We start from the raw sequence: 27,904 nt of genomic DNA, 5'->3' as shown, positions 1-27,904 counted from the left end.
GGGGGATTTGTTGGGTTGCTTCTACATACTTGTGTAGTCTGGACTTTATTCTGTAAAGTGCCTTGAGATGACTTTGTTGTAAATTGGCGCTATATAAATAAAGTTGAATTGAATTGAATTGAATTAAAAATCAATAAATACAGTGAGGCTCCTGTTCATGTTCAGTTGTGGGAAAATTTAATTCAAGAATAGAAGCAGGTTTTCACAAGGAATCATTCAGGACACAGACAAGTTCTTCTTTGCTTTACACTCAATATAGAAGCTGCTTTAATTAATATACTCATATCTATTTTTAGCATATTTGTAGCCATTCTAATGATGAAAGGAATATGTAATATGTATTTTGCATTGAATCAAACCCACTTTTCCACCATGTAAGTCCAAAGTCATTTAGATGAAGACTGTGATTCTAAAGTTAGTGTCTTTTCTTCATGTACTTCCTCAATAGTGTAGTGTTTTAAATTACTGATTAATAAGTCGCTTAGTAAGTCACATATAATTATAATAAGACTGATTCTGATCTTAGAAACTTCTGCTAAAGTAAAGACTAATTGATTTTACAGGTATTTGTACAGTGTTTATGTATCACATGCTACATTCACCTGCACTTTCAGCAGGTTAGTATTAATTCTGCTCTGTGAATCTTTTTCTAAAGATCAGAAAAGCAACAACACCAACAGCAACAAGAATCACACCAACAACTGACAAACCCACTGCCAGTCCAACATGTCCTCTGTTGTTTCCATCTGATTCTTCTCCATTCATATGTCCAGCTTCACCACCTGTGAGAAGAGAATGAGATGTGAGGTGTGAGGTGTCAGGTGTGAGGTAGGTGATGAATCCATTTCCTCTTCAAACTCCTGTCAGACATTATCTACTGCACTTTGATCCCATCACTCATAGCAGCTGTTTGCTACAAAGTCTCATCAGCAACATCTTTAGAAAACACCAACATCTGATCTGTGATGGTTCACTCTCACATCAACAACCAGGAAGCAGCTTCACCTCTGATGCACACACACACACACACGCACACACACGCACACACACGCACACACACGCACACACACGCACACACACCTGAGTCTGTGACTATCAGGGTGATGTTGCTGATTAGCTCAGACCTGCCTCCATATCTAACATAACACTCATATTTTCCAGTATCATTGACGCTGCTGTTTCTCAGAATCAGAAACGTCTCCGTCCTTCATCTGTAGAGTTCTCAGCTCAACCCGACCATGAAAAGATGGATGCTGGTAGTTTTTATATTTAAGATCATCTCTGAAGAAGACAGAACCTTCTTATACCAGATCAGGTCTAATCTACTTTACAAATATGATGTCAGCACCTCTGGGACCCTGACACCGAAGGACGTCTTCTCCAGGTTGGAGTCTTTTCTCGTGGGTCAGAATTAAAACAGAAAAAAGCTCAGTAATAATATTCCTTAAAGAAATATTTATTTTGATCAGTTAACATTCAAACAGATATAATAAATGGATGTAGTTCCTAGTTCAGCTTTTTAAACCAAAATGAGGTTTAATCATGTAGTTCTGATGTTCAATGTGAATGTTTTCTAAAACCAGAGGGTGGGTCTCTCTCTCTCTCTCTCTAGAGGATAGATATCTGTATATGTCTATATCTATATAGATATTATTTACATCAACCTAAGAATTATACGTTTTACTACTATTCTCTAGTTTTCTGCATAAAATAGTCTTTTGTATTTACAAAGCATTTATTAGTTTATGTTATTTATAATAAAGGTCCAGATTAGGTCTCAGTTTGTTGAGGGTCCAGACTGAAAAAGCTCTGGTCACTCTTACAACTGCTTACTGCTGCTACTGGTTCTATCAGTGTTTTGGGTTAAGGATGGACCCAAAAGCGGAGACAAGGGGCTTTTATTGACCTAAATGGTGAACAGAAGTCGCTCCTAACATGAGGATACTAGAAACCAGATTCAGAACAGATACAGACTAAGACATCTAACCACAGGACCAGCACACGAGGGGAGTTAACTTAATAGAATCTAAGATGACATCAGGGTGGACGTGGAAATCAAGAGGGGAACAGAATTTACCAAAATAAACACAGCTAAGGCTCAGGGACAAGTTAGGCGAGTAAATTAAAGAACAAACCCTAAACGATCACTCGGGAGAAAACAAAGGCTACTAAATAAATAAGGTACAAATAAACGTTAAACTACTAAAGCAGGTAAACACAAGGAGAAGACTAAGGAGACTAACAGGAATATAAAAGGACACAAACTACTGAACAAATGAACACACGTAGTAATGACTAAAGTAAAACAGAGCACGACTTAAAAAACACAGTGGAAGGGAAAGATACCAAAGTAACACAGGAACTAAGGGGAGGCAGACACGAACAAACGGAACATAAAGAACCGGCAAACTGAAGAACACAGAAGCATATTTAAACACGAAAAAACCAGGATCAAAACAAGCAGAGAAAACTGGAGACTAAACCTATACACTGAATTCAACAGAAGGCAAACCTCAGACCAAAGATCACAGGTGCACAGAGTCCAGGATACAAGAGTCCATGACACATAAAGTCAGGTTTTACCAGGAGTTCAGAGAGTCTATTGTGGGTTAGACGATGACAACAACAACAGTAACAACGACGAGGATCTGGCAGGGGATCGAGGGGAAGACTGAACTTAAATAGAGGAGGGAACAGGTGCAAACCATGAGGGACAAACAAAGGCAAAGCTGGGGAAAAGAACCAAAGCACAGGAAGTAGGGAGAACGGGCCACAAAATAAAAGTCCACAGACAGGAAGTGCACTGGGACCATGACAGATTCATTGGTTTCAGTGAATGTGGTGAAACTTCAAAGTTTGAGAAAAACAGATTTCACTCTGATGATGAGATGAGGAAATGGAAGATGAAATCCTTTCTATCAAACTGCTGTCTCTCTGTCATAACCAACACATTCAGCTCAGCAGCATCTCTCACTTCATCAGCTGCTTCCTACTGATGCATCATACCAGGACAAGCAGAGATTCAGACTTGTCACCTGAGACAAGAGCCAGAAAGGGAAGAAACATCTTTTTTTTCCAGTTCCATCTTCAGTTACAACTATTATATTTATTATAAAACAAATCCAATTTCTCCTTGTAATGTGCTGTCAGAGGCAGTGGAAGCTTGACAACATGTGTGAGACTCTTCTAGGACTGAAAACAGTTGGAGCCATTCATCAGGCAGATTTCCTCTTTCTAGAAAGGGGCTGTGAAGCTTTAGAAGAAGGAGGAGATGAGTTTTCCTCCTGCAAATAGACATTGTATGAAATAACTGAGGATGAATAAATCAAAGTTTAAACCACTGAAACAGCACAAACTTGATCTCTTCTTTCTTCTAATCAGTAACTGAAATATTAATATCAGACAGCAATAACATAACTCGATCCTGCACAGTGTTATAATAAGCGCACGAGCTTCTGCTTTAAACTCTCGACAATGTGTCGATTCGTCTGCTTCGAGTTTCGCATCAGCACAAGCAACAAACACAAGCAGCCAGTGAAACAGACAAAAAAGACAGAAGAACAGAGAAGATCAGTCAGCACAAGTCAAACAGCCTCGCAGGACGTTTTCATCATATTCAAGCCCGATCCGATCCGCTTACCTTCAGAAGCTGAACATTTCCCCCAAAATGTGAGGAGACAAACTAAGAAGATCCTTCTGGACTCACGCATCTTTTTCTTCTGCTCTTCTTTTCATTTCTTAGAGGTTTAAATTTCCCGCCGACCGAGTACAGAAAGTAGCGATTGGAGGAGGTCTCCTTCTTCTTCTTCTTCTTCTTCTTCTTCTTCTTCTTCTTCTTCTTCTTCTTCTTCTTCTTCTTCTTCTTCTTCTTCTTCTTCTTCTTCTTCTTCTTCTTCTTCTTCTTCTTCTTCTTCTTCTTCTTCTTCTTCTTCTTCTTCTTCTTCTTCTTCTTCTTCTTCTTCTTCTTCTTCTTCTTCTTCTCCTTCTTCTTCTTCTTCTTCTTCTTCTTCTTCTCCTTCTTCTTCTTCTTCTTCTTCTTCTTCTTTGAAATTTTATGGCGACCGAAATCCCATCTGTTGCATTGCCGCCATCTTCTGGTTTTAATTTCTCCCTACAAATACTATAATCTCATATTCTTGAGATCAGGTCTGTTCTATTTTTAAAAAATTGAATCCTGCACCTCTGCATCGATTATTTGGATCCAGTTTGTCGTTTAAAAAAAACAAAATGACTAAAATCCACAACAAAAATACACACACACACACACAATCACCTCACAGTGAGATTTATAGCAGTTTAGCATCTCCTTCAGTCTGAGGGTAACATGTAGGAGGAGATCTGGACATCTGGTCAAGAATAAAAGAGACACTTTAAGCCTTTATCCAATCAAACTATAGTGAGTGTGATCTATGATACAGAAATAAACAGATTAAACAGATGAAATGTAATTATTACTTTTTATTGCTATTTCTCCCATGATCCAGCAGAGGGCGCTCAATGACTCAATGACTGGGTCTTTGTTGATTAGATCTACACTAAATCCATGACTTTACCCAGACGGTGGATCTGAAAATCAATAAAAAGTTGGCTCACATTGTTTATTATGTCTTTGTGTATTTCAGAATAAAACTGTGTGTCAGTGCACTGAAAACTTAATTAAAGATGCTCTTGTGTCTCCTCAAGCTTTGCCTCTCAATACTCAGAGCAAAATAAAAGACTTAGGGACCTCTTTCAACATGGACGTCTGGAACCAGGTGGAAATGACTTTGCCTTGTTACAGCTGCTCTCTGCTCTGTTGGAGCCGTTATCTGACTCATCCAGCAGGTGGCAGCACATCTTCATAACAGTTCAGTCAGAGCAGCTTCAGTCATCAGATGGAAGCTGTCAGTTTGAAAACGCTGTAAAGCCTTAAACAAGTGTTTAAGATAAATGATGAAAATGTGATGATGAATGTTTCCTGGCTCTTATACTAACATGTAACTGTTGTACATGAACAAAACAAACTGCTGTAGTTTTCAGTTGTGACACAGTGAGGAAAAACAGGAGTCACCCTGCAGGTAACAACACTGATCAAATATCTTCTCATCAGACTTTCACTGACTTGTGTTCATGTTTTACTGATCCTTTAACATCACTGAAGGTAAACTATCCTATTATTTATGCACTTATTAGATTAGAACTGTTATTAGAACTATTCCATCATTTGTGAACAGTGAACAGTGGGATGATAACAACACAAGAAAAACCTCTGTGTTCATATCTACACTGCTGCTTTAAAACCCGTAAACCGTGTTTTGACCTGGATCATTAAGAGCAGTTACTGGGGATTTTTTGTTCTGTCGTCCTCCTTCCCCTCAGGTGTTTCATGTGTGTGTGTGTGTGTGTGTGTGTGTGTGTGTGTGTTTGTGTGTGTGTGTGTCTGAGGGATGGGCCACTGGATTGGCCTGTTTAAATGAATTGCTGCCTCACAATTGGACAAGATAAGACTATAAACATAACAGCAGCATCCAGCTGTATGTAAGATGAAGCAGTTAGAGAACTGTGTGTGTTTTTGTTGTGTTGTTTTGTTACATAGTGTGTAGATATTACACTGTAAATACCAACAGGTAGCTACAGTATTTGGTGTGTTTGCAGTTTTAACACTGCGAACACTGAGTAAACACAGGCCTTCAATAAAAACACTTTTTATTACAAAAAGGAAACGTATTTAAAAATAAACACTCAACAATCAACACTTCATCTGCTGCTTAATCAGAAGACGATTAGTGACTTAATGTAGTGACTCTAAACTTTCACTTATTGAAACAAGTCATAACAAGTATGAAGAATCTTTCAAGTTACAGCTGCTACAACCAGTTCTGGGAAAAGTACAAACAATGAATTTAACATGTTGGTTTGAAAAATAATGAAATGTAAATGACACATTACATACAAACATACAACAAACAGGGAAATGTTCACATCAGTCATCAGAAAACAGTCACTAAATACTAAATACTGACTAAATGTGTGTAAAATATAAAATGTGTCAATAATAAGAAAAAATCCTGTTGTTTCTCCATGTTGTCCTGGTCACCAAAGAAACAGCAGCAGGACTCTGACAGATTGAGGAGTTATGTTTTCTAAAGATCACTAAACCAACAGCTACAGCAATAAGAACAAGCAGACCAGCAACTATCAGTCCAGCATGTCCATCATTGTCTCCTCCATCTTTAGTGTGCACTGCTGTAGATCCTGTGAGGAGAGAACAGTTTGACAGTTTGACTGTATGATATTGGACAGGTGTTTTACTTTTTGCCTTTTTTACAATAGCCTGATAACGACACCAGCAGTCCTTTAAAATTTGGAACGGCTCCTGCAGCTTGTCTTTCTTCCACTTTTGTTCAGCTTTTTGGCATCTAGAACTGTTTGGCAGGAGGAATGAAAGCAGGAGCTGAGCTCATCTGTATCAGATGACATATTCTCAGGAGTGACTGTGTTTTGATGGAAAAAGCCGTAAACTGAGCAGCAGTCGAAGAGTTAATAATACGGACGCACCGAGCAGGAGCACGAGGCTTAAAGGTGTAACAGGGCAGCGTAATGTCAAATAATAATACAGGTATATGATCAGAAAACACTGCAACACAAATCCTCAAGTTAGAAACAGGCCGAACATGAGTTAAAACCAGGTCAAGTGTAAGTCCATGCTATTTTCCAGGTTTCAAAAATAGAAACTAATGTGCTGCCAACTTATCAAATAAATTGAATATACAAAAATGAAATCACTTTTTCTTTAATAATCTGTACTATAAAAAGCGTTTAATGTAAACTGAATTATTAAATGCAAATCTCAAAGGTGTGGTACCAACATTTAACTGGACTGTGTGGCAGCAGGGGCCAATCACAGTCCACAAATGTAGACTGACCAAGATATGATGGTTAAGATATGATGAACTTTCATCTATGCAGAACAGAAAGATCTAAACTGCTGTTTTAAAGTTAAAGTGTTTCGTTGTGATGCAAAATCAAATAATGAGAAAATGGACTTATTGTTATGCAGGATGTTTTCATAGGTGTGTTGTGAAGTAGCTAGTCCAGAGGGTCCACAATTGGTCTTCAGGACATACACTGATGATGTCTTCATATGACGGAGGTCATAAAGGGAGAGGATATTGTTAATGATGGAGAGGCAGAGGACAAAGACTGTCCCTCTGGGACAGAGCGGTGTCCTTATTGCTATTGAGGACGACATAGACCCAGAGATTGTCCTGAGAAGTCATCACCGGTGGGAAACTGATGGGAGGAGGACAAGCTGGTGTCCCAGGGACAGTTGCTGGTGTAATACACACTGACACACTGCAGTGAAGACATGCTTACACACACATACTGTGATTTGCTAACTGGAACAAAGAAATACTTGCTCAGACCTGCACTGATAGTTTGCCAGACACATGCTTGATAAAGTTCACACATGCTGAAATAGATGTGGATTTGATTGAGCAATGTGTTCAATAATATTATTATTTTTGTCCTTTCGGTTTATCCCGTGAGTTCAGTGTCGCCACAGCGGATCATTGTCTGCATGTTGATTTGGCTGTTTTTACACTGGATGACCTTCCTGATGCAATGAGCAGTAACTATGTGCACAAAAAAAACATTTGACTCGGCCATTGTGTTTTAAACCTGCATCATATTGTCAAAATTATTCCCTGTCAATCTGACATATGTAATGATTAAACTGTTAATGGATGGAATGTTCTTAACCCAGTTACACTGTTAGTTTTTCCAAATGGTTCTGCATTACACAATCCCACCACTGGAGAGAACTACATAGATTTTGCTGTTGTTCCATAATGTGATGTTTGAGGTTTTTTGTTTCACCATCTCATTATTTAGCTCAATGTGCTGAATTTGCGTCGTAGAAGCACAAAGTAAGCTGAAGATGAATGAAGACACTCTAAACTTTCACTTACTGAAACAAGTCATAACAAGTATGAGGAATTTATGAGTTAATAATACGGACGCACCGAGCAGGAGCACGAGGCTTAAAGGTGTAACAGGGCAGCGTAATGTCAAATAATAAAAACAGGTATATGATCAGAAAACACTGCAACACAAATCCTCAAGTTAGAAACAGGCCTATATGATCCTATATTATTTATGTATTTATTAAATAAATACCATTATTCTTATTAATATCAATCAATCTTATTATTAGCAGTAGTAATTAATTATGATTATAGTTATTAATAATATTAATATTCTTCATCTTATTGTTATTATGTGGTAGTAGTAGTTTTCCTTTCCCCTTCTTTTCTTTCTCTTCTCTCCTTTCGCCTTCTCTAAACACTATTATTTCATTATTATATTATTTAACTATGACGTTTTGTTTCCTTTCTATTATTCCTAATGTTATTATCAGCCTATTGGTTAATATTAGTTTAAATATCATCATTATTATTACTACTATTATTATTGATATTATGGACCTTATAATTTTCACTGTTTGCTACATATTTTTATATGTTTATGTGTGTTTTTTTTATTTATTATTGGCTATATGTCGAAGTGTCTCTGCGCAAGACACTGAACCCCTAACAGCCCCTTCCCCTCCCCAGCTGTGCAGTGCCAGTACAAAGCCTGGTAGAAATTGGGGAGGGTTGCGTCAGGAAGGTCATCAGGTTTAAAACTGTACCAAATCAACATGTGGACAATGATCCGCTGTGGCGACACTGAACTCAGGGGATAAACCGAAAGGAAAAAAACATTTTATAAAATTATTATTTTTTCTCTTTTTGTTGTGTTTTAGCTAATTTATATGAATGTACTATCACTTTTCTCATTAATAAGTATTATACAGTATATATGCTTAGAACATGTTTATATCCTCAGTATGTTTACTCTGTACTTTCTCATCCACATCCCACCTGTTATTTCTTTTATGATTATATCCTGTCTGCTCATCCTCACTTCTCCAACCCTAATGCACCTGCACAAGCAAACATACACTATACATAGGTCACACATGTCTTGTATTTTTGCCGTATCTCACACTGTTGTTATGATGTTATGTTTTGTATTGTGTGACTGTACTTTTTTTTTTGGTGAATTAAAAAAAAAGTTGCCACTTAGAACATGGCAGGTTCAATCAGTTCTGTAATAAACTCTTTACAACTTGATTGAAGTAGATCTGAAACCTTTTACACATGTTTATCTAAGTTGGTTTGAAATCTGACTTTTCATATTAATATAAGATACTGTTCAAATTACAGAAACTGGTTACAGTTCAGCAGGACTCTGAAAGATTGAGGAGTGTTTTCTAAAGATCACTAATACAACAGCTACAGCAATAACAACAAGCAGACCAGCAACTGACAGACCAACTATCAGTCCAACATGTCCATCATTGTCTCCTCCATTCTTAGTGTTTCGAGCTTCACCACCTGTAAGAAGAGAATGAGAAGTGAGGTGTGAGGTGTCAGGTAGGTGATGAATCCATTTCCTCTTCAAACTCCTGTCAGACATTATCTACTGCACTTTGATCCCATCACTCATAGCAGCTGTTTGCTACAAAGTCTCATCAGCAACATCTTTAGAAAACACCAACATCTGATCTGTGATGGTTCACTCTCACATCAACAACCAGGAAGCAGCTTCACCTCTGATCCACACACACACACACACTCACCTGAGTCTATGACTTTCAGGGTGATGGTGGTGATGAGCTCAGACCTGCCTCCATATCCAACATAACACTCATATTTTCCAGTATCATTGATGCTGCTGTTTCTCAGAATCACAGAAACGTCTCCGTCCTTCATCTGAGGGTCTCTCAGCTCAGCTCGCCCATGAAAAGATGGATGCTGGTAGTTTTCATATAAGCGCTCGTCTCTGTAGTAGTAGACGTAATCCTGTGATTTCAAGTCTGGTTTGTTCCACTCTAACAGTTCGATGACGCCTCTGCTGGGACCCCAACACTGAAGAGTAACATCATCTCCAGTCTTCACTGTGATCTGTTGATGGTCTGAACAAAAATCATAAAATCCAGATCAAAACACAAAGTAAACATCAGTAAAACAGTTGATGAGGTCAAATTCTCACAGCTTTAAAGTCACAACTTGGATCAGTGCAGTTTGTTGACATGATGTGGAAAAATCCTGACAAACAGTGATGTGGAGGAGACGTGCGTTTAAAAAAATAATAAAACGGCAAGAATGACGCAACCGCGGTGCACGTAGGCTTTGAGGCACCGTCTGCATCCAGCATGAATTTCTCTTTATTCTACAGCACAATAAAAAGAAATAACCATAAATTAGTGGTGGAGAAAATGACCCTTTATCAATATAAAATGTCTCAGTGTCTTGAAGCGTTTGACAGTTAGAAATAGTGACACGTGCTGCCAAATCTTCGATACAGATAAATACAGAAACATGTATAGAAGAAAAGATGGGATTATGCTGCCACCTTTGTCATTTTGGTCAATAAAGTCTGCACAATGAAATCATATCATTTGAAAGACACGTTCCAACTGTGAATGAGCAGAATGAGAATCAGATCTGATGTTCAACATTAAAGCGACACGTTTCTTTCAAAGCTTTGAAAGAAAAGACAGAAGAACAGAGAAGATCAGTCAGCACAAGTCAAACAGCCTCGCAGGACGTTTTCATCATATTCAAGCCCGATCCGATCCGCTTACCTTCAGAAGCTGAACATTTCCCCCAAAATGTGAGGAGACAAACTAAGAAGATCCTTCTGGACTCACGCATCTTTTTCTTCTGCTTTTCTTTTCATTTCTTGGCGCATTTAGAACGAGAAGTTTGTCCTTTAAGTCCACGTTCAACTGTCCTTGCTTTGTCCTGTGTCTCAGCTTCCTACAGTTTAACAGAGATCACTATTTAAATGACTGAGCCTTATTCATATCCTAACACTGTTTTGGATGGAGGATAATTGTCTTCCCTTCTTTTCCTGATCCCAGTTCTGCTGACACTCTTTGGTGATTTCTCCACATACTATGTTCTTTCTCTTATGATTAGACCTTTTCTGCGTAACCTCACTCCTCAATCCTCCAACCCTGATGCACTTTCACAAGCAAACACACCCTGTACATAGGTGAAACATGTCCTGTCTTGTCTTATCGCTCACTAGTTGTTACATTTTGTCTAGTGTGAATACAGTTTTTTGCTGTGAATAAAAAAGGGTCTCTAGAAGTCAGTCGGGGGACCACGTGGGTTGATTTGAGTGTTAACACCTCATGTTTAAAGATCAGTTAAAAAACACAAAATGACTAAAATCAACAAGAAAAACAACAAAACACACACACACACACACACACACACACACACACACACACACACACACACACACACACACACACACACACACACACACACACACACACACACACACACACACACACACACACACACACACACACACACACACACACACACACACACACACACACACACACACACACACACACACACACACACACACACACACACAATCACCTCACAGTGAGATTTATAGCAGTTTAGCATCTCCTTCAGTCTGAGGGTAACATGTAGGAGGTGATCTGGACATCTGGTCAAGAATGAAAGAGACACTTTAAGCCTTTATCCAATCAAACTATAGTGAGTGTGATCTATGATACAGAAATAAACAGATTAAACAGATGAAATGTAATTATTACTTTTTATTGCTATTTCTCCCATGATCCAGCAGAGGGCGCTCAATGACTCAATGACTGGGTCTTTGTTGATTATATCTACAGTAAATCCATGACTTTACAAAGACGGTGGATCTGAAAATCAATAAAAATTTGGCTCACATTGTTTATTATCTCTTTGTGTATTTCAGAATAAAACTGTGTGTCAGTGCACTGAAAACTTAATTAATCTTGTGCCGTTGCCAAACCCGGTAGAAATTTCAGAGGGTTGAAGAAGGTCACCCGGCGTAAAAACTGCCAAATCAACATGCAGACAATGATCCGCTGTGGGGACCCTGAACTCACATGATTCTCATGTTTCTTCAAGCATTGACCCTCAATACTATGAGCAAAATACGAGACTTTCAACATGGACGACTGGAACCTCTTCCAGGGCAACCGAGGATCGAGGAAATGTTCAGTTACGGGAATTGGAATCAATTGTGTGGTGCTTTTTTAGACAGCAGCTGCTAGAGGACGCAGTGATAGCACTGCTGACTGAAAAGGTCAACGTGAACAGCAAGAAACATACAGACTGAGGACTCGCATTGACACAGAAATGATGGAGAAAGTGAAATCAACCAGTGTTGAGCTCGTTATTCAAAGAAGTGTAATATACTGCATTACTCATTAGTCGTCTCTCTGTACAAAATTGCATGTTCTCCCCGAGCTTGTGTGGGTTTCCTCTGGTTTTCTCCCACAGTCCAAACACATGCATGTTAGGTTCATTAAATTTTAAAAGAAATGAATTGTATCACACAATGTGATTTTTAAAACTGAACACATCATTTAAAAGATTTAGTTTAGAAATTGAAATGAATCAATGTCTTAATATTTCTGCTTTAATTTTCATGAATTCAAAAAACACCTGTATACATATTTCTGATATGTTACATCTTCTATTAAATATATGACAACAGAATAGAAAAAGTGTTGTTTTTGCCACATAGGTTTTTCCTGGAGTCCTTATTTCTTGGTTACATTTGATATTTGCTTTCAGTTCCAAATGGCAGAAGCATGGCTCCACTATTAGTGCTACAGCAGAAGCTTCTAATTCCTTCAAGTTTTTACACACTATATAAATCTGTAGCTTATTATTTTCACCCCACTCTCACTCAGTTTCTTACGACTACTCGTGTACTTCAAAGCAGAACAACCAATCAGAGTGGTCTCTTTCACCCACAGGCTGATGCCAACAGTTAAACATTCAACATGTTGGAGTCACTGACGGGGCCCAACAGGCGACGACGGACACAACAAAGTGCAAAAAGACAAAATATTGAGCAGATATAAGAGAGAATCTGGTCTACTTCAGTACGTGAATGTGCACAGCAGATCTAACAAAAGACCTCGGTCACAAAAGATATTTAGTGTTGAGTGACAGATGATTCACAATTGTGTTAGCAAAAAGTAAAAGGGGAATTTTATGACTGGTAGAGAGGAAACAACAGCTTAACCTAAAGAGAGGAAGGAAGTGGGACTAACTGCTGAGTTTGAGTTCATCTCACCAAGTCAAGCAATGGACCAAATGTCTCTTCAGACGCTGCTCCGTGAGTACAAGTTTTTTACAAATCTGCTGAGTTGTAGAAGAGTGACGATGAAATACAAGTTGAAATATGGTTGAAGGGTTTTAATATCAAATATTTGTCCGTCAGTGTTTTGAGCTGATTCTCTAATAGAACAAGTTACCATGGTGATCATATTATGTTAAAAGAAAATCAGATTCATGTTAAAACCAAATAACTTGAGTTAAGAGCAAAGACAGCTGGATAACTCTGCAATCTCTGGGGTTTGATTCATGCCGATTTATTATCATCAATGAGCTTCTTATTTCTCTAAAGTAGAACTGTGTTGTCTTATGTCAAAGTAACAACGATCCACTTTCTCTGTAGTTGTGATGCCTCTGCTGTGTTACACAACAAGCCAAGGTTGGTGAACTTCTCATTTAATAATCTATAGCTGTTAAATCTTTGTTTTTTAAGTCATCGTCATGTGTATGTAGCTGCTGAAACTGAACTGATCAGAGGAAACTGCATGATTACAATATAAAATAAAGCCGTTGTTATTGTAATCGCACGTGGATTATATTTCACTTACATTAAAGCATGTGTGGTGTAGCTTAGGATCCATGTTCCGACCAGAGAAGGATACTTGCCACTTGCAAACATTAGATAACTTCTGACTTAAAGGTCTGAATTGAGCAGAAATGCTTGTTATGTGATGAATGAGTAGATAACAGGAATGTGTTTAAATTGTGGATTTGCTTTCTTTTTCCTCGGCATTAACAGCTGGGAAAATGAAAGATCATATGTGAGTCCACCTGAAATCAATTTCTGATGCTTTTACATTTAGTTCCATTAAAACAGAAGAAAACAACTGATCCACCAAAGAGACATGATCATGCTTCACTGTTTCACTCACTGACTTCATAATTTTTCCCCACAAGATCATTGTTGTTATTGTTGTTGGTGCAGTGGGTGTTTTTTTTTTTTAATATAAACTGAATTTCCCACAGCTCGTCTAAATGGGAGTCCAAGCAGGTCTCAGTTTTTTAAAAGAGAGTCTGTGTCTCTGATCTGTGAGGAGGACGACAGCTCTGCTGGATGGACATTTATGAGGAACACAAGCAGAGAAACCAGAGCTGAGTGTGGAGCTAACTGGGGAAAATCTTCTAGTTCTCTGTGTAACATCAGCTACATTAGCTTACAGGACAGTGGAGTTTACTGGTGTGAGTCCAGAGACGGATCAACCAGTAACAGCATCACCATCACTGTTGTCTCTGGTAAGATCAGACTGTGGAGTTAGTGTTGATGAAGCTGTGTGGAAATGGATGAAATGCTGTAGTTTGTCTCTGTGTTGAGGTGGAGCAGTGATCCTGCAGAGTCCTGTCCTCCCTGTGATGGAGGGACATGATGTCTCTCTGCACTGTCAAACAAAGAGGCCTCCCTCCAAGCTCCCAGCTGATTTCTATAAAGATGGCTCCCTCATCAGGACTGAGCCTACAGGTCACATGACCATCCACCATGTTACCAAGTCTGATGAAGGCCTCTACAAGTGTCACATCAGCAGTCATGGAGAGTCTCCACCCAGCTGGATCTACGTCACAGGTGAGGATGTCAGAGTCTTCAGTGGCATTTTCTGTATTTAAGAGTGATGGTTCATAATGTGACAATTTAAAATCATCTTTGCTTCATTTGCAGAAAAACCCACCACCACTCCTCCTTCCTCCTTCACCTCTACTCTTTCAGCTCCCTCCTCTTCTTCTCAGCCGGTGCTGTGGTTTGTCTCTTTAATCTGTCCTCTGTTTCTACTGGTGTTATTGGTTCTACTGGTGAGAAGATGTGTTCAGATGAAACCTAAAGGTGAGACACAGGCATCTGGTTTTACAGTGAGATTTATGACTATTTATGTAGAATGTAGGGATTCGCTAACACCCATGTTCTAGAATGGTACAACTAATTATGATCATGTTACAGTTTCTGATGTCTTTTTTTTATGGTCACAGTATTTACAAATGTATTTTAGATGTACACACATGTCAGGTATGAAAGAGCCACTAATAATTTCAAATTGTCTGGTAAATTTATAACGTTGTTAATTTTGTTTCACTGCAGCTGATGAAGACACTGGAGAACATGTCACGCATGGCATCACATACACCGACGTCCAAATATTACATCATGAAAGTCAACAACAGCTAATCAGACGAAGCAGAGGTAATGTTTTTGGTTGATTGCTTTTTGTGTTAGTGCTGATGCCTCACAGCTAGAAGCTGCATTCTGGGCTTTCTGTTTGGAGTCTGCACGTTCTCCCCATGCTTGCTGGGTTTCCACCGGTACTCCGGTTTCATCCCACATTCCAAAAATATGCATGTTAAGTCAATTGGTGACTCTAAATTGTGTGAATGTGAATGGTTGTCTGTCTGTGTATGTCTGTCTGTGGGCCTGAGATAGACTGGCAACCTGTCCAGGGGGGGACCTTGCCTCTCGCCTGAGAACAGCTGGGATAGTTGTGACTTGGAAATGGGTCCTGTGTAATGTTACTCCAAACCAAATATCTTCTTACTAAACCTAAGCACGTTGTGTTTGTGCACCAGACTTATTAAGTTTGACCTATTATTACCATGAAGACGGCCGTCCAGTGTTGGGACTGTAACTCAGTTGGTAGAGCAGTCGTCCACGAGCCACAGGGTCAGTTGGTCCTCCTGGCTTCATGTTGAATTGTCCCCTTCCCTTGCTAGGTGTCCCTAGCCTCTTGCTATGCTTGCTTTGGAAAAAAGCATTTGCTAATTGTAATTAAAATTGACATTGATCTGTCCTCTGTCTCATATCTAAGGTATGAGACAGAAAATGCAGTGCGTGTGGCATTAGGTTGAAGGACTTATTGTTCCAAGCCAGTGGAGACATGGGTTTAAAATGTCTTAAACAGACAGTGTTTCTGGCAGCGGAATTGACTCCTATGGTTTAGTCATAAATAAAGTAAAAGAAAAGAAATTTGCATCTTGTGCAAAAGTAACATTTTGAGCAGCGTATAAAAAGACACAGCCTGTCTCTGTTTTCTGCTTCTCAAACTTGCCTTAAATACAGCAAGAAATGTATTTAATGCATGTAAAGCACTGTGTTGTTTTTATTTTTTGTGAATTCCAATGAACTTGGATATGAAACTGGTGTCTTCACACTTTGCTATGGTTTGCTATTGTGGTAAACAGTGTGACAATGTGTTTGCCTCTAAGGTGACTTGTGGTAAAATGTGTTCACTTGTTTCAGTAGATTTGTGGCCATCAAATGTGCACGATCGATCTTTGTTTACAATATTTCTGAATGTGATCTCTGCTCGTAAGATTAATATGGAGAAAACTTACATGTTTTGTTGTTCAGTAACAGGAAATATTACACAGACCATCTAAGAGACACAGAAACTGAAAGACAAAGACTCACAATTAACTTATAAAGAACAAAATATAATCAGTGCATCTGATCTAAGATGCAAATAATGAAACCATTATCCAAAATATTAAATAACTTACATAATAATCAAAAATCCTAAAACACAAATAGCTGGAAACTTGCCCCAGTAGAGAGACCTTGAGTGCAGACAGGAGGATCTTTCTAGATACAGTTGTGCAGAAGTTAGTACGCCCTTATTTTGAAATGACAAACAGAGTAAACCAAACATTTTGTTCATCAACATAATATTTAATGCAGCTTGTAATTGCTAATAGCAGTTCACAGTAAAACCGGTCACGTTGTTTTACTGTAGCTTTGTCTACTGTGGCTGATGCTGCATACGCATTGTGAAATGTGCTGACCTGAAATGTGCCTTGTGGTAAAAATGTGTCAACATGTTTTAATACAATCAAGCAGCTTTGTGGTCGTATGGGTTTCCTGTTCCACATAGATGCCATCAAGTTATATTTGATCTTTTCTCATTTACAGCAGTTTTCCAGTGAGACTTAAGAAAGATTTTTATGATTTAAAAGGCCCAGGGTCATAAAAACATCTACACAAATGTCAGTTAAAAACGTCTATGTATGTGCTGATGGTTTCCTCTATTAAACCTACATGAAAAATGTGGACATGTTTAAAATACATTTTAATCATACATGAGGGATCATGTGAGTGAACCATCGAGTTAGTACCATCAGTACCACACAAGCTGCATAAAACGAAACACATTATGGAGCCAAACAGTCTTGATAATCACAGATACCCAATTCTTAGAGAATGAGGATTCTCCAGGGAGTGTGGATATCAGATGTTGGTATTGTAAATACTGGATGAAGACAAGAAGAGAGTTAGAGTTCAGAGGTCGTGAGAAAAAAAGTTTTCCACTGTTGTCTCACATTAAAACTTTGTTTGTTTGTGTTCAGAGTTTCCACAAGAACCAGAGATCGTCTACTCCTCACTGAATTCAACCTTCACACCATCCAACCAGTGAACTGTATCTGGGCCTCAGAACTCTTCAGCTCAGAATACATCAATAATTAAAAGTTGTATCGTCTTTTTATTTTATAATTTCTTCATTTTTGTTTTGTTTGTCTTTGAATTTACTCTTGTTGCACCAGCAGTGACCTGGTTTCACTGTACGATCACCTTCGGTCTCATACATTGTTCTTCTCGTGTGGTTATGAAAGTTTCACAAACATGTGGGTCGGAAAGTTTGACCTGTTCCGGTTTGGCTGTAGGTATCATCTACATCTCTCTTTGCAGACAAACACACAAAAAGTGCACGTGCAATCTACACACAGCATGCACATCATTCAGCGGTGAGAACCAAACAGGCTTTATTACAAGTGCCTTGGTGTATTTGAAGAGTTTGGTTCTTTCATCTCTGATGCTATCTAAGCGTTATGCTCCAACGTGCTCTGCACAGCCCTTCAAATAGTCCTAGTTATCAAATTACAATAAAGTTAATAATCAAGCAGATATTGTTGCTCTTTTCTGATTGGTTAGTAGGGTGAGCCTATTCTTCAAGTCATTGTCCAATTACACAGAAACACTGTCCAGTGAGTTTTGAGCATTTAGCTGAATTTGAGCACATATAATCACTAAAAAAGTGATTTTTTTTTTTTCATGAATTGGCCATGAAATGTGATTGGATCTTCACCAAAGTCCAAATAGTTTTCTTTACTATTACTTCCGGCCCCTTTTATTTTGTAGTCCCTCAGTACCATCTCCTAATTTCTTTAGCTTCTTTCTTCTCGTTAACCCTGTTGGTTTTCACCTGTGCCCCCGTGTATTTATACCCAGCTCTCCCCACTGCTTCCCACCACATCGTCTCTCCTTTTCTCCTCCCTGGACTTTAAACATTTCTATGGACAGTCAATGCTTTTGACCCTGACGTAAGAGAAAACCCAATCCTCAGACCACCAGCCATCCACCCTCCATAATTGTATGTCCGGTTTGTCGAATTCCCCCTGGTCTCAGGAACTCGTTCTGGACATGTGCGAACAGTGCCCAGTCATTATGTGCCTCCTCTCCCACCTCATGGACACTTGGGAGCAGTCTACAGACCCAGATAGACGCAGGGAGATGATCATACAGATGGAACGAATTGTCTCTTCCCAACCCTGGCTGAGCGACGTGCCTGGGGCTCAGAGATTATTAGAGCTCCTAACTTACGCTAGGAATGGGGGTAAACAGGGACACCTCTCCCCTGGTTCATCTGCTGCAGTGCCTGTTCCTGCTTCCAAGCGGGCTGACGGCGTCCTTCCAATTCCTGCCTCCGGGCGGGTCGAAGCCACCGACCCACTTGCGAATTCCAAGCGGGTCGACACCACCGCCGGTTCTGAACTTGTTCCTGTTTCCGAGCGGATCGCCGCCGCCTGTTTTGAATACATTCCTGTCCATTCCTGTGGCCTACGCCACCCGTTGCTGTTCCCCAGCTGACTGGCGCAGCAACAGTCTCGGTTCCTGGGTCAGCCGACATCCCTTCAGGTACAGCACCTGGTTTCCGCCTCAGAAGCTGGCCTCCTGCCCGGCCCCCTGAGGTTTGTTATTATTTACCTTCTTTCTGTTTCATATTCCTCACAGTGTATTATGACATGTTCTTGCCACAGTAATCACATTTATCTGTATTATGTTTGTAAGTCCAATACGTCCAAATCTATGTGGATATACATCTGTGGACCAAACAATCCCACTCCTACCTGACCAGCTGAATTCTTTGATGCATCTATATGTATCTGTAATAACATGTAGGGCTCCAGTCTGTCTCAGTACCAACACAGAGGGACATACACAGACAACCATTGACACCTATGGGTAATTGAGAGTCACCAGTTAACCTAACGTGCATGTCTTTGGACTGTGGAAGGAAACCGGAGGAAAGCCACACAAGCACAGGGATAACATGTAAACTCCACACATAAAGGCTGCAGCCAGCTGGTGGATTTTAGCTGTGAGGGAGCAGCACTAACCACTGTACCACTGTGCTTCCCCGTAACACAAAATGTAGAATCAAGTCCACTACTAAATATTCATATTGGTTTTTTTTACTTTAAAAGGGGTTTAGTTACTCTTTAAGCAAGCTGGCTGAAGCGTGAGTCAGACAAATAGAAATCAGAGAAAGATCTGTTGCATCACGTGTCACATGTGTCTCTGGTGCACAGAGCTTTCAGTGAGCTTTCTGTGGAAGTGTGTCTTTCACAACAGGAGACAACCACACAAATGCACAACCTTCCTACAAGTCTTTTCTACAAATACTACAAATCATGTGACTCCCACACAGCTTCATCAACAATTGCTCATCAGTGCAGCTGCACACTTTTACCACAAGAGGCCTCTGTCATGCTGTCAGCTGCCTTTCCAAATAACAGGATGTCTCCACTTCTGCTGCTCTGATTGAGTCCACAAACACTGTGACAGTAACAGAATGAATCATTAGTTTCCTCACAATCTCTAAACACAGCAGCATATTGTTCTGGTACAACTTAGTAAAGGTTCAATAACGAGCCATAATCTCTGGTTTAGACACCATCTTCAAAACATGAGGCCGTTAGGAGCTTCTACATGTATGTACCTGCTATTTCAAATACATATTTACTGATATCTGTCCTTTAGACCAGTGCTTCAAACTCTAAAATTGACTCAAAGACTTTCACTTTAATGGCTTACTTCCTTAGCAAAGGGCTGATAGACAAGTAGTATTTGAAAGGCTCATAAACAATGAAAGTAGTGAACCAATGCTGTGGATAGGCCACGATTCCTCTTCTTTCCCGTTCTGTTTGGTGTTGAATACCTCTTTTAATCAGGTTTTAGGTAGTCAAACAAAGGATGTGTGGATCATGTCAAAGACTTTGGTGAAGGATGCTCTCGTGTATCCTCACTTATTTCTCCTCAAACATTGATCTTCGATCCTCAGAGCGAAATAAGAAGCTTTGGAAGATCCTTCACTGAAAAGCACTGGAACCACTTCTGGGGTGACAGAGGATTAAGGCTTGAAAAACAATGAATTAAGGAAACTTGAATCTATTGTGTGGTGCATTTTTGACAACAGCCACTAGAGGATGCAGCGACAGCACTGCAGACTGTAAGAAACACACAGACTGAGGACTTACATCGACACAAAGAAAGCGAAGTCCAAACAGTGTTTAATGGAAACTAGACAGTTATTCTAATAAATCAAACAATTTCCACCTAAAACTAACATTATCTTCAGCAGGGCCGAGCTCTAACAGTAGCCCAGTAACAGTAGTAGTGGTCCCGTACATTAGCTGTAGCTGCTGCTGTAGCCGTAGCCAAGTCTATAAATGAGTTAGTCACTTATTATTGTAGCATAAATGAACAGTAACCAGTCATGCACATGCTCACACTGACAACACTGTTAGCAAACCGCTGTTAGTTATGTTGCAAAACACGGGACCATCAAAGGACTCTGATGGCAAAATGGCGAAGGTGCTGGCTGGTTGTGTAAATCCAAATACAAGATATTGGAGCTTGGTCTGTTTCTTTGTCTTTGGATGGGACCACAGAGTACGTGTACTACTAAGCTTTTTACCTGCCCTGCCCACCCATTTAAATAAAAGACTTACTTGGTCCAAAATCGGTTACAAAAAACCTTGAGACTACATTGTCAGCTTTCTGCAAAAACCCCATTTGTTTCAGTAGATTCTGAATTTCAACATCTTTATTAATGCTAGAGAGTCTTTCCAAGAATGAACTATTTTTTATTTTATATTTTCTTTTCACAGTAGTAACATAAACTTAAAGAGGTATTTTGTGTTGGAGAGAAAACAACACCTTAACCTAGACAGAGGAAGGAAGTGGGACTAACTGCTGCAAGCAAACGTGTTGAGTTCATGTCACCAAGTCGTACAATGGACCAAACATCTCTTCAAACTCTGCTCCGTGAGTACAAGTTTGTACAATTTAAATAGTTTGATTTAAAGTTACAATTTGAAATATGTTTTAAAAACGTCTTTGTATCAAACAATTTTCCATGGAGGGAGATTTATAGTAACGTGATTATATTTATACTATACTATATTTCCATTTTATTACATCGGCATGAAGAAAACTGAGTACAACTGAAAATGTAAGAAACAGCAAGAAAACATTCTCAGTTCAGCAACTTTGTCAGAAAATATTTATTACTGTAAAACAAAATTTCAAACAAAAAAGCAGAAATACATTTTAAACAGAACTAAAATACAATGACCACATGTTACTACATGTACATAAAACTTGTTATTGGACTGAGATTCTGCTGACAAAGCAGTGCATACAGTGGTTATGGGGTCCTGTCAAACTATGAAACTGTCAAGCATAACTAATAAAAGGACTGTGAATCTTGTTGATTTATCATCATATTTCTGTAAAGTAGAACTCTGTTATCATATGTCAAAGTAACAAGGATCCACTTTCTCTGTAGTTGTGATGCCTCTGCTGTGTTACTCAACAAACCAAGGTTGGTGAACTTCTCATCTAATAATCTATAGTCTGTAATGTAAACCTCTATTTTTGAAGTCCTCATCATGTCTATGTAGCTGCTAAAACCGAACAGATGAGAGAAACAACGTATGACAGAATGTGTTTAAATTGTGGATTTGCTTTTTTTCCCTCCACTTTAACAGCTGAGAAAATGAAATATTATAAGTCAGTCCAACCTAAATCAGTTTCTGATGCTTTTAGATTTAGTTCTATTAAAATTCAAGAAAACATCTGATCCACTAAAGAGACATGATCATGTTTCACTCACTGACTTCATAATTTTTCCCACAAGATCATTGTTGTTATAGTTGATGGTGCAATGGGTGTTTTTTTTTAATATACACTGAATTTCCCACAGCTCGTCTAAATGGGAGTCCAAGCAGGTCTCAGTTTTTTAAAAGAGAGTCTGTGTCTCTGATCTGTGAGGAGGACGACAGCTCTGCTGGATGGACATTTATGAGGAACACAAGCAGAGAAACCAGAGCTGAGTGTGGAGCTAACTGGGGAAAATCTTCTAGTTCTCTTTGTAACATGAGCTACATGGACCCACAGGACAGTGGAGTTTACTGGTGTGAGTCCACAGAGGGATCAACCAGTAACAGCATCACCATCACTGTCACTGGTAAGATCAGACTGTGGAGTTAGTGTTGATGAAGCTGTGTGGAAATGGATGAAATGCTGTAGTTTGTCTCTGTGTTGAGGTGGAGCAGTGATCCTGCAGAGTCCTGTCCTCCCTGTGATGGAGGGACACAATGTCTCTCTGCACTGTCAAACAAAGAGGCCTCCCTCCAAGCTCCCAGCTGATTTCTATAAAGATGGCTCCCTCATCAGGACTGAGCCTACAGGTCACATGACCATCCACCATGTTACCAAGTCTGATGAAGGCCTCTACAAGTGTCACATCAGCAGTCATGGAGAGTCTCCACCCAGCTGGATCTACGTCACAGGTCAGGAAGTCAGAGTCTTCAGGAGACTTCTGAGTTTTCTGTACTGAACAGTGATGGTTCATAATGTGACGTAGTTTAATCATCTTGGCTTCATTTGTAGAAAAACCCTCCACCACACCTCCACCTACATCCACCCGTTCCTCCTCTACTTCTGCTTCCTCAGCTTCCTCCTCTTCTCTTCAGCCTGTGGTTTGGTCTGTCCCATTAATTTGTACTGTGGTTCTACTGGTGTTACTGGTTCTACTGGTGAGACTATATGTTCAGAGGAAACTTAAAGGTGAGACAAAGACTTCTGGTTTTAATAGTGAGATTTATGACTATTTATATAGCATGTATGAATTCTAACACCCATGTTTTACATTTGAACAACAGATTATAATTAGATGTTATAATTTGTGTTATGTTTCTTTTAATGGTCACAGTATTTAAAAATTTCTTTTACATTTCGGTTCACTGCAGCTGACGAAGTACAAACTGGAGAAGATTGTTACATCACATACATGGACGTCGAAATATTACATCATAAATATCAACAACAGCCAACGAGACGAAGCACAGGTAATGTTTTATGGTTTTGCAATAGAGAATGTGAAGCTGACATTATAGTGTTTACTGTGAGAATCTCCCTGCCTCCGCTGAAGTGAGTCTGTGTTCCGTTTGGTGATTCTGAAAACCATCGTCAAAGTAGATCAGTGCTGCCACCATAGTGGGTGTGGCTTAGCTTTGTGAGTTTGTCTGTGCTCTGGCAGTTTGTCTGCTTTTCATTTAGCTGATCTTACCTCAAGCCATTGGAAAACTGCAGCAACACGAGCTTTCCACACTGAAACAAATAAGATCCATTAATACATCAGGAAGTTGGCTCCAAGTGGTTAGTGAATACCTCAGGCAGCAGAAACCAAAGGAAGAAGAGAAGTAAGAGCAGGAACCATTATAGAAGGACAAACCCCTGAGCGCTATCTACCACCGGCAGATAGAAGAAGTGGACAAAGCTGGACTGAAAGACAGCACAGAGGCACTAATCCTGGCAGCACAGGAGCAGACAGCTAGAGGTTGGGGTCTATCAGACCAGGCAGGACTCCTGGTGCAGGCTGTGCAAAGATGCACATAACCGCAGGGTGCAAGATGCTAGCAAGCAGGGCTCACATGAAACCCCACAACCAAGTGGCTGGAACAGTGTACGGAAACATCTGTGCAGAGTACAGGCTGGAAACCCCCAAGATCAAAATGGGACACACCTCTGAAGGTGGTTGAGAATGACCGAGCTACGATTCTGTGAGACTTCCAGATACAGACTGGCAAACTAGTAATGGCCAGTGAACTGCAAAAAGCAGCTTCTTTTTGCTGAGTGCAGTGAACTGTGACGTGAAACTGTTGAGGTTTTTTCTGTAGCATTGTGTTCTGTGGCTGATACAGCATATGCATTGTGAAATTGAGCTCATGTAAACTGTGCCTTTGTGGTCATATGGTCTTCCTGTTTCACATAAATGCCCTCCAGTTATAGTTATGTGCGGGGGAGAATATTTCTTGCCAGGGTGCTGCTGAGCATATTTGCACACGAGCCACTAACGAATGCATAAAGCAACACAGATGAAAAACCACTGCGCTGACCTCAGCAAAATCACAAGCTACATACTGTAGATCTTGTCGGGCACAATGGCAAATGGCATACACCCTCACCCAGTCCTAAAACATACATGATTAATGTCTTTTCGTTTGGGACATTCTTCTAAGGCACCTGAGACGACATGTACAAAATACTGTGAAAGAGGCACAAGGTTCCCTCATTTGTCTCTAGACACAACTTTTCCCTGAACTGCATGTGAAAATATTTCCAATGTTCCATTTGGAATGGTGTCAGACATCTGGTTGTCTCTTTGCGGAAGTGTCTCTGGGCAGATCTTAAATCCGCCCCATCATCAGCTGCTATACCGTTCCATTTCGGTGACATTCGCCTAGTAGTGGAAGGTCCTGTCGTCCAAGGAATCAGACACACTGTAAAAGTAGCTCCAAAACAGTTTTAGCAAGCTTTTTCCATGTTTTACCATCTTTATGGCGACATCCCTTCTCTCTGGCTTTGCTGCAGACAAAGCAAGAAACACAGTCGTTAGCGGGAGCATAATGCAGCCACCATTTCAAAAACTGCTCAAATGTCGATTTTCCAAAACTCCCTGGAAGGTTTGGCTGATATGGAGCTTTGTTTCCAGCAGTCACTGGTCTAACAATTTCAAACTGGTCTTCTGTGACCGATCCCCCGGACAGTGGAGCCAGTGGAGACTCCTAATCTGGTTCTGCACCGGGGGAACTGCACTGGAGTTAACGAGGCACAAATTTGGGGTGGAGTCCTGACTGTGACCTAATGCAATTTTCTTTTCTGGTCTTTTAATGCGCAGCATGGTGGTGGAGTGGTTAGGGCTGCTGCCTCACAACTAGAAGCTTGTGGGTTCACGCTGACCAATTGTGGCCTTTCTGTGTGGAGTTTGCATGTTCACGTTGTGCTTGTATGGTTTTCCTCTGCAATACAGTCCAGCATTAGAAATACGTAGGAGTTAGCTTAGACAGAAGATTTTGAATGAATGACCAACTAATGCGAGTAAACCAGGTCATTCTTGAGAGCTCACATAATGTTTCTTGCCACAATTTATGACAAACACATTTTTGAGATGAGACAGATTAGGGGGCTAACAGATCTTGGTAAGATAAACATAGATAACCGATTCTTAGAGAATAGAGGGTCCTCCATGGAGACCCAGGTTAGTGTGGAAATCAGATGTTGGTATTATAAATACTTGCGTAATGTCACTGCATTAAAAACAAAGACGGGTGAAGTTCAACATTTTCCACACTGTTGTCTCACAATAATGTTTTCTTGTGTTCAGGGTTTCCACCAGCAACAGAGGTCATATACTCTTCACTGAAGTCAGACTCAACACCTTCACACCAGTGAACCGTAACTGGTCCTCAGAACTCTTCAGATCAGAATACATCATTAAGAAAAACTGTACAGTTTTATTTTTAATTATTTATAATTTATTCATATTTTTGACCTTCTGTATTTGCTACAGCAGTGAGCTGGTTTCTCTGTTGGATCACCGTCGGTCTTTTAAATTGTTCTTCTCGTGTGGTTATAACAGTTTCACAATGGTGTAAGATGGAAAATTTGACCTGTTCCTGTTTGGCTGTGGGTAACGTCTACATGTCTCTTTGCAGACATACATATAAAAACCACAAAATCAGTCTGTAAACAGCATGGACATCATTCAGCAGTGAGGAACCAAGAAGACTTTGACTCTATACTATACTAAACACAAAACGGTTCAGGATTAAAAATATCCTCCACTCATTTTTTAAATTTTTTAAATTTTTTATAATTTCGGTTTATCCCGTGAGTTCAGTGTCATCACAGCGGATCGTTGTCCACATGTTGAATTGGCACATTTTTACGCCAGATGCCCTTCCTGACGCAACCCTCCCCAATTTCTACCGGGCTTGGACCGGCACTGCACAGCTGGGGATGGGAATGGACTGTTAGGGGTTCAATGTCTTCCCCAGAGACACTTTGACATATAGCCAGGACCGGGGATTGAATTTTACCAACTTTACCGACTGCTTTTACCAACTGAGCTACAGCCGCCCCTAAAACTCTTCTCCACTTACATGATCTAAACTGTGTAACTTCCATAATAAATTACATCATTTACATGACAGAAACTGCTTTATTTTGCTGGTTATGCTCCAACATGCTCTGCACAGCCCTTCAAATTGTCCTAGTTTTCAAACTACGAGAAACAAGAATGCTACAAACTTAAATATTCTAAACATATATCATCACTAAATTATGAGACACTGAGACTGAATTTGTACATGGTGTCTGTATGCTGAGTGGTCTGAGGTTTCCACCCCCTTCTGCTTGGTTGAAGGGGGCGGAAGGTTGATAAAGTGAAACGTAGTTGTATGCTACATTATTGTGACTACATTTGCATCTGTCCATTTGTTATCTGAACCATTATCTCAACAGCTGCAATAATACTTAAAGGCAGGAGATCACTGTTCACCTTAAATCCCACAAATGCCGTCTTTGTGTTTGTTACCATGGTAACATTGCTAACTTCCATTTACAGTGATCTTTCCCCCCAAAATCATCGACCCTTTCGAAATACATAGAAATTCTCTAGTTAGAAGCCAGTTGGAGACACCGTCCATCTTCTATTGACAAAGCAGCACAATATGATGCGGAAAAATGCAGAAATTCTTTTTCTTGACACATTAAATTGGTTTTTGAGAATAGGCAGATACTGTTTTAAAGGTTCTGCTTCCACCCTGGACAGGTCTGCAGTCTATCCCAGGCCAGCAGAGAGAGACATAAACAGACAACTGTTAACAATCACATTCACACTTACGGGGCATGTAGAGTCACCATCTAACCTAACATGCATGTCTTTGGACTGTGGAAGGATTTCTGCATACAGCAATTGGGTAATAAAATGTGATCTGATCTTTGGAGATGAACACCACGAGCTGAAGGACCAGTCTATCCCACGGCTCACGTAAAACCACACACTTAGTATTTTTCTAGTCATTGTCGTATTACAATAAAACACTGTCCAGAGGATGTTGAACATTTAGCTGAATTTAAGCACATATAATGATAAAAAAGCAAATTCTTTAAAGGCAATTTCCATTTTTTTTTTTGCATAAATAGGTCATGAAATGTGATGTGATTTTCACCAAAGTCACAAATATCAACAAACAAAATCTTTATAAGTTGATGAAACACAAGCAGTTGTGATCTTTCATGTCTTTATTGAATACGCTCATTAAAATACAGAGTGATGCTGGAAAGT

The 27,904-nt window shown here is 39.7% G+C and overlaps 3 protein-coding genes across 6 annotated transcripts; 2 read left to right on the top strand and 1 right to left on the bottom strand.

Annotated features, from left to right (window-relative positions):
* Nucleotides 1-443: 443 nt before the first annotated feature.
* Nucleotides 444-11,058, bottom strand: LOC137137845 (programmed cell death 1 ligand 1-like). Of its 3 annotated transcripts, none has more exons than XR_010915796.1 (4): nt 10,676-11,057; nt 9,668-10,003; nt 8,907-9,422; nt 5,669-6,234 (listed from the first exon to the last, which is right to left on the bottom strand). XR_010915796.1 is itself a non-coding variant. In XM_067524605.1 (4 exons), the coding sequence occupies exons 1-4, from the start codon at nt 10,743-10,745 to the stop codon at nt 6,029-6,031; spliced, it is 675 nt and encodes a 224-aa protein (XP_067380706.1). In that variant the 5' UTR covers nt 10,746-11,057; the 3' UTR covers nt 5,669-6,028. The 3 variants fall into 3 exon arrangements, 2 of the variants coding, with proteins under 2 accessions (XP_067380707.1, XP_067380706.1); XM_067524605.1 differs by having other exon boundaries at nt 9,360-9,422; XM_067524606.1 differs by lacking the exons at nt 5,669-6,234; nt 8,907-9,422 and adding an exon at nt 444-782 and having other exon boundaries at nt 10,676-11,058.
* A 1,876-nt stretch (nt 11,059-12,934) lies between these two features.
* LOC137137832 (uncharacterized) lies at nt 12,935-17,678 on the top strand. Its single transcript, XM_067524562.1, has 7 exons — nt 12,935-13,236; nt 13,579-13,614; nt 14,202-14,468; nt 14,548-14,793; nt 14,887-15,048; nt 15,301-15,402; nt 17,556-17,678. The coding sequence occupies exons 1-7, from the start codon at nt 13,206-13,208 to the stop codon at nt 17,621-17,623; spliced, it is 912 nt and encodes a 303-aa protein (XP_067380663.1). The 5' UTR covers nt 12,935-13,205; the 3' UTR covers nt 17,624-17,678.
* Nucleotides 17,679-17,814: 136 nt separating this feature from the next.
* Nucleotides 17,815-27,801, top strand: LOC137137827 (low affinity immunoglobulin gamma Fc region receptor III-like). 2 transcript variants are annotated; one of them, XM_067524551.1, is made up of 8 exons: nt 17,815-19,175; nt 21,381-21,534; nt 22,058-22,093; nt 22,475-22,738; nt 22,818-23,063; nt 23,164-23,340; nt 23,523-23,621; nt 25,940-27,801. In XM_067524551.1, the coding sequence occupies exons 2-8, from the start codon at nt 21,486-21,488 to the stop codon at nt 26,005-26,007; spliced, it is 939 nt and encodes a 312-aa protein (XP_067380652.1). In that variant the 5' UTR covers nt 17,815-19,175; nt 21,381-21,485; the 3' UTR covers nt 26,008-27,801. The 2 variants fall into 2 exon arrangements, with proteins under 2 accessions (XP_067380652.1, XP_067380651.1); XM_067524550.1 differs by having other exon boundaries at nt 21,378-21,534.
* Nucleotides 27,802-27,904: the final 103 nt, after the last annotated feature.

The sequence above is a fragment of the Channa argus genome, chromosome 12, assembly GCF_033026475.1.
Source record: "Channa argus isolate prfri chromosome 12, Channa argus male v1.0, whole genome shotgun sequence".
Lineage (NCBI taxonomy): Eukaryota > Metazoa > Chordata > Actinopteri > Anabantiformes > Channidae > Channa > Channa argus.
This window is presented reverse-complemented; position numbering and strand designations above follow the sequence as displayed.

Bases quoted from the DNA above. Each gene is read 5' to 3' on its own strand.
- LOC137137832 (XM_067524562.1), top strand. From the start codon at position 13,206: ATGGACCAAATGTCTCTTCAGACGCTGCTCC. The intron at 13,615-14,201 runs GTTGGTGAACTT...AATTTCCCACAG, and splicing joins GTGTTACACAACAAGCCAAG to CTCGTCTAAATGGGAGTCCA. The intron at 14,794-14,886 runs GTGAGGATGTCA...CTTCATTTGCAG, and splicing joins CAGCTGGATCTACGTCACAG to AAAAACCCACCACCACTCCT.
- LOC137137827 (XM_067524551.1), top strand. From the start codon at position 21,486: ATGTCACCAAGTCGTACAATGGACCAAACATCTCTTCAAACTCTGCTC. The intron at 22,739-22,817 runs GTAAGATCAGAC...CTCTGTGTTGAG, and splicing joins CATCACCATCACTGTCACTG to GTGGAGCAGTGATCCTGCAG. The intron at 23,341-23,522 runs GTGAGACAAAGA...GGTTCACTGCAG, and splicing joins TGTTCAGAGGAAACTTAAAG to CTGACGAAGTACAAACTGGA.
- LOC137137845 (XM_067524605.1), bottom strand. From the start codon at position 10,745: ATGCGTGAGTCCAGAAGGATCTTCTTAGTTTGTCTCCTCACATTTTGG. The intron at 10,004-10,675 runs GTAAGCGGATCG...ATTTTTGTTCAG, and splicing joins GAAATGTTCAGCTTCTGAAG to ACCATCAACAGATCACAGTG. The intron at 6,235-9,359 runs GTCTGTCAGTTG...CTCTCCTCACAG, and splicing joins ACATGTTGGACTGATAGTTG to GATCTACAGCAGTGCACACT.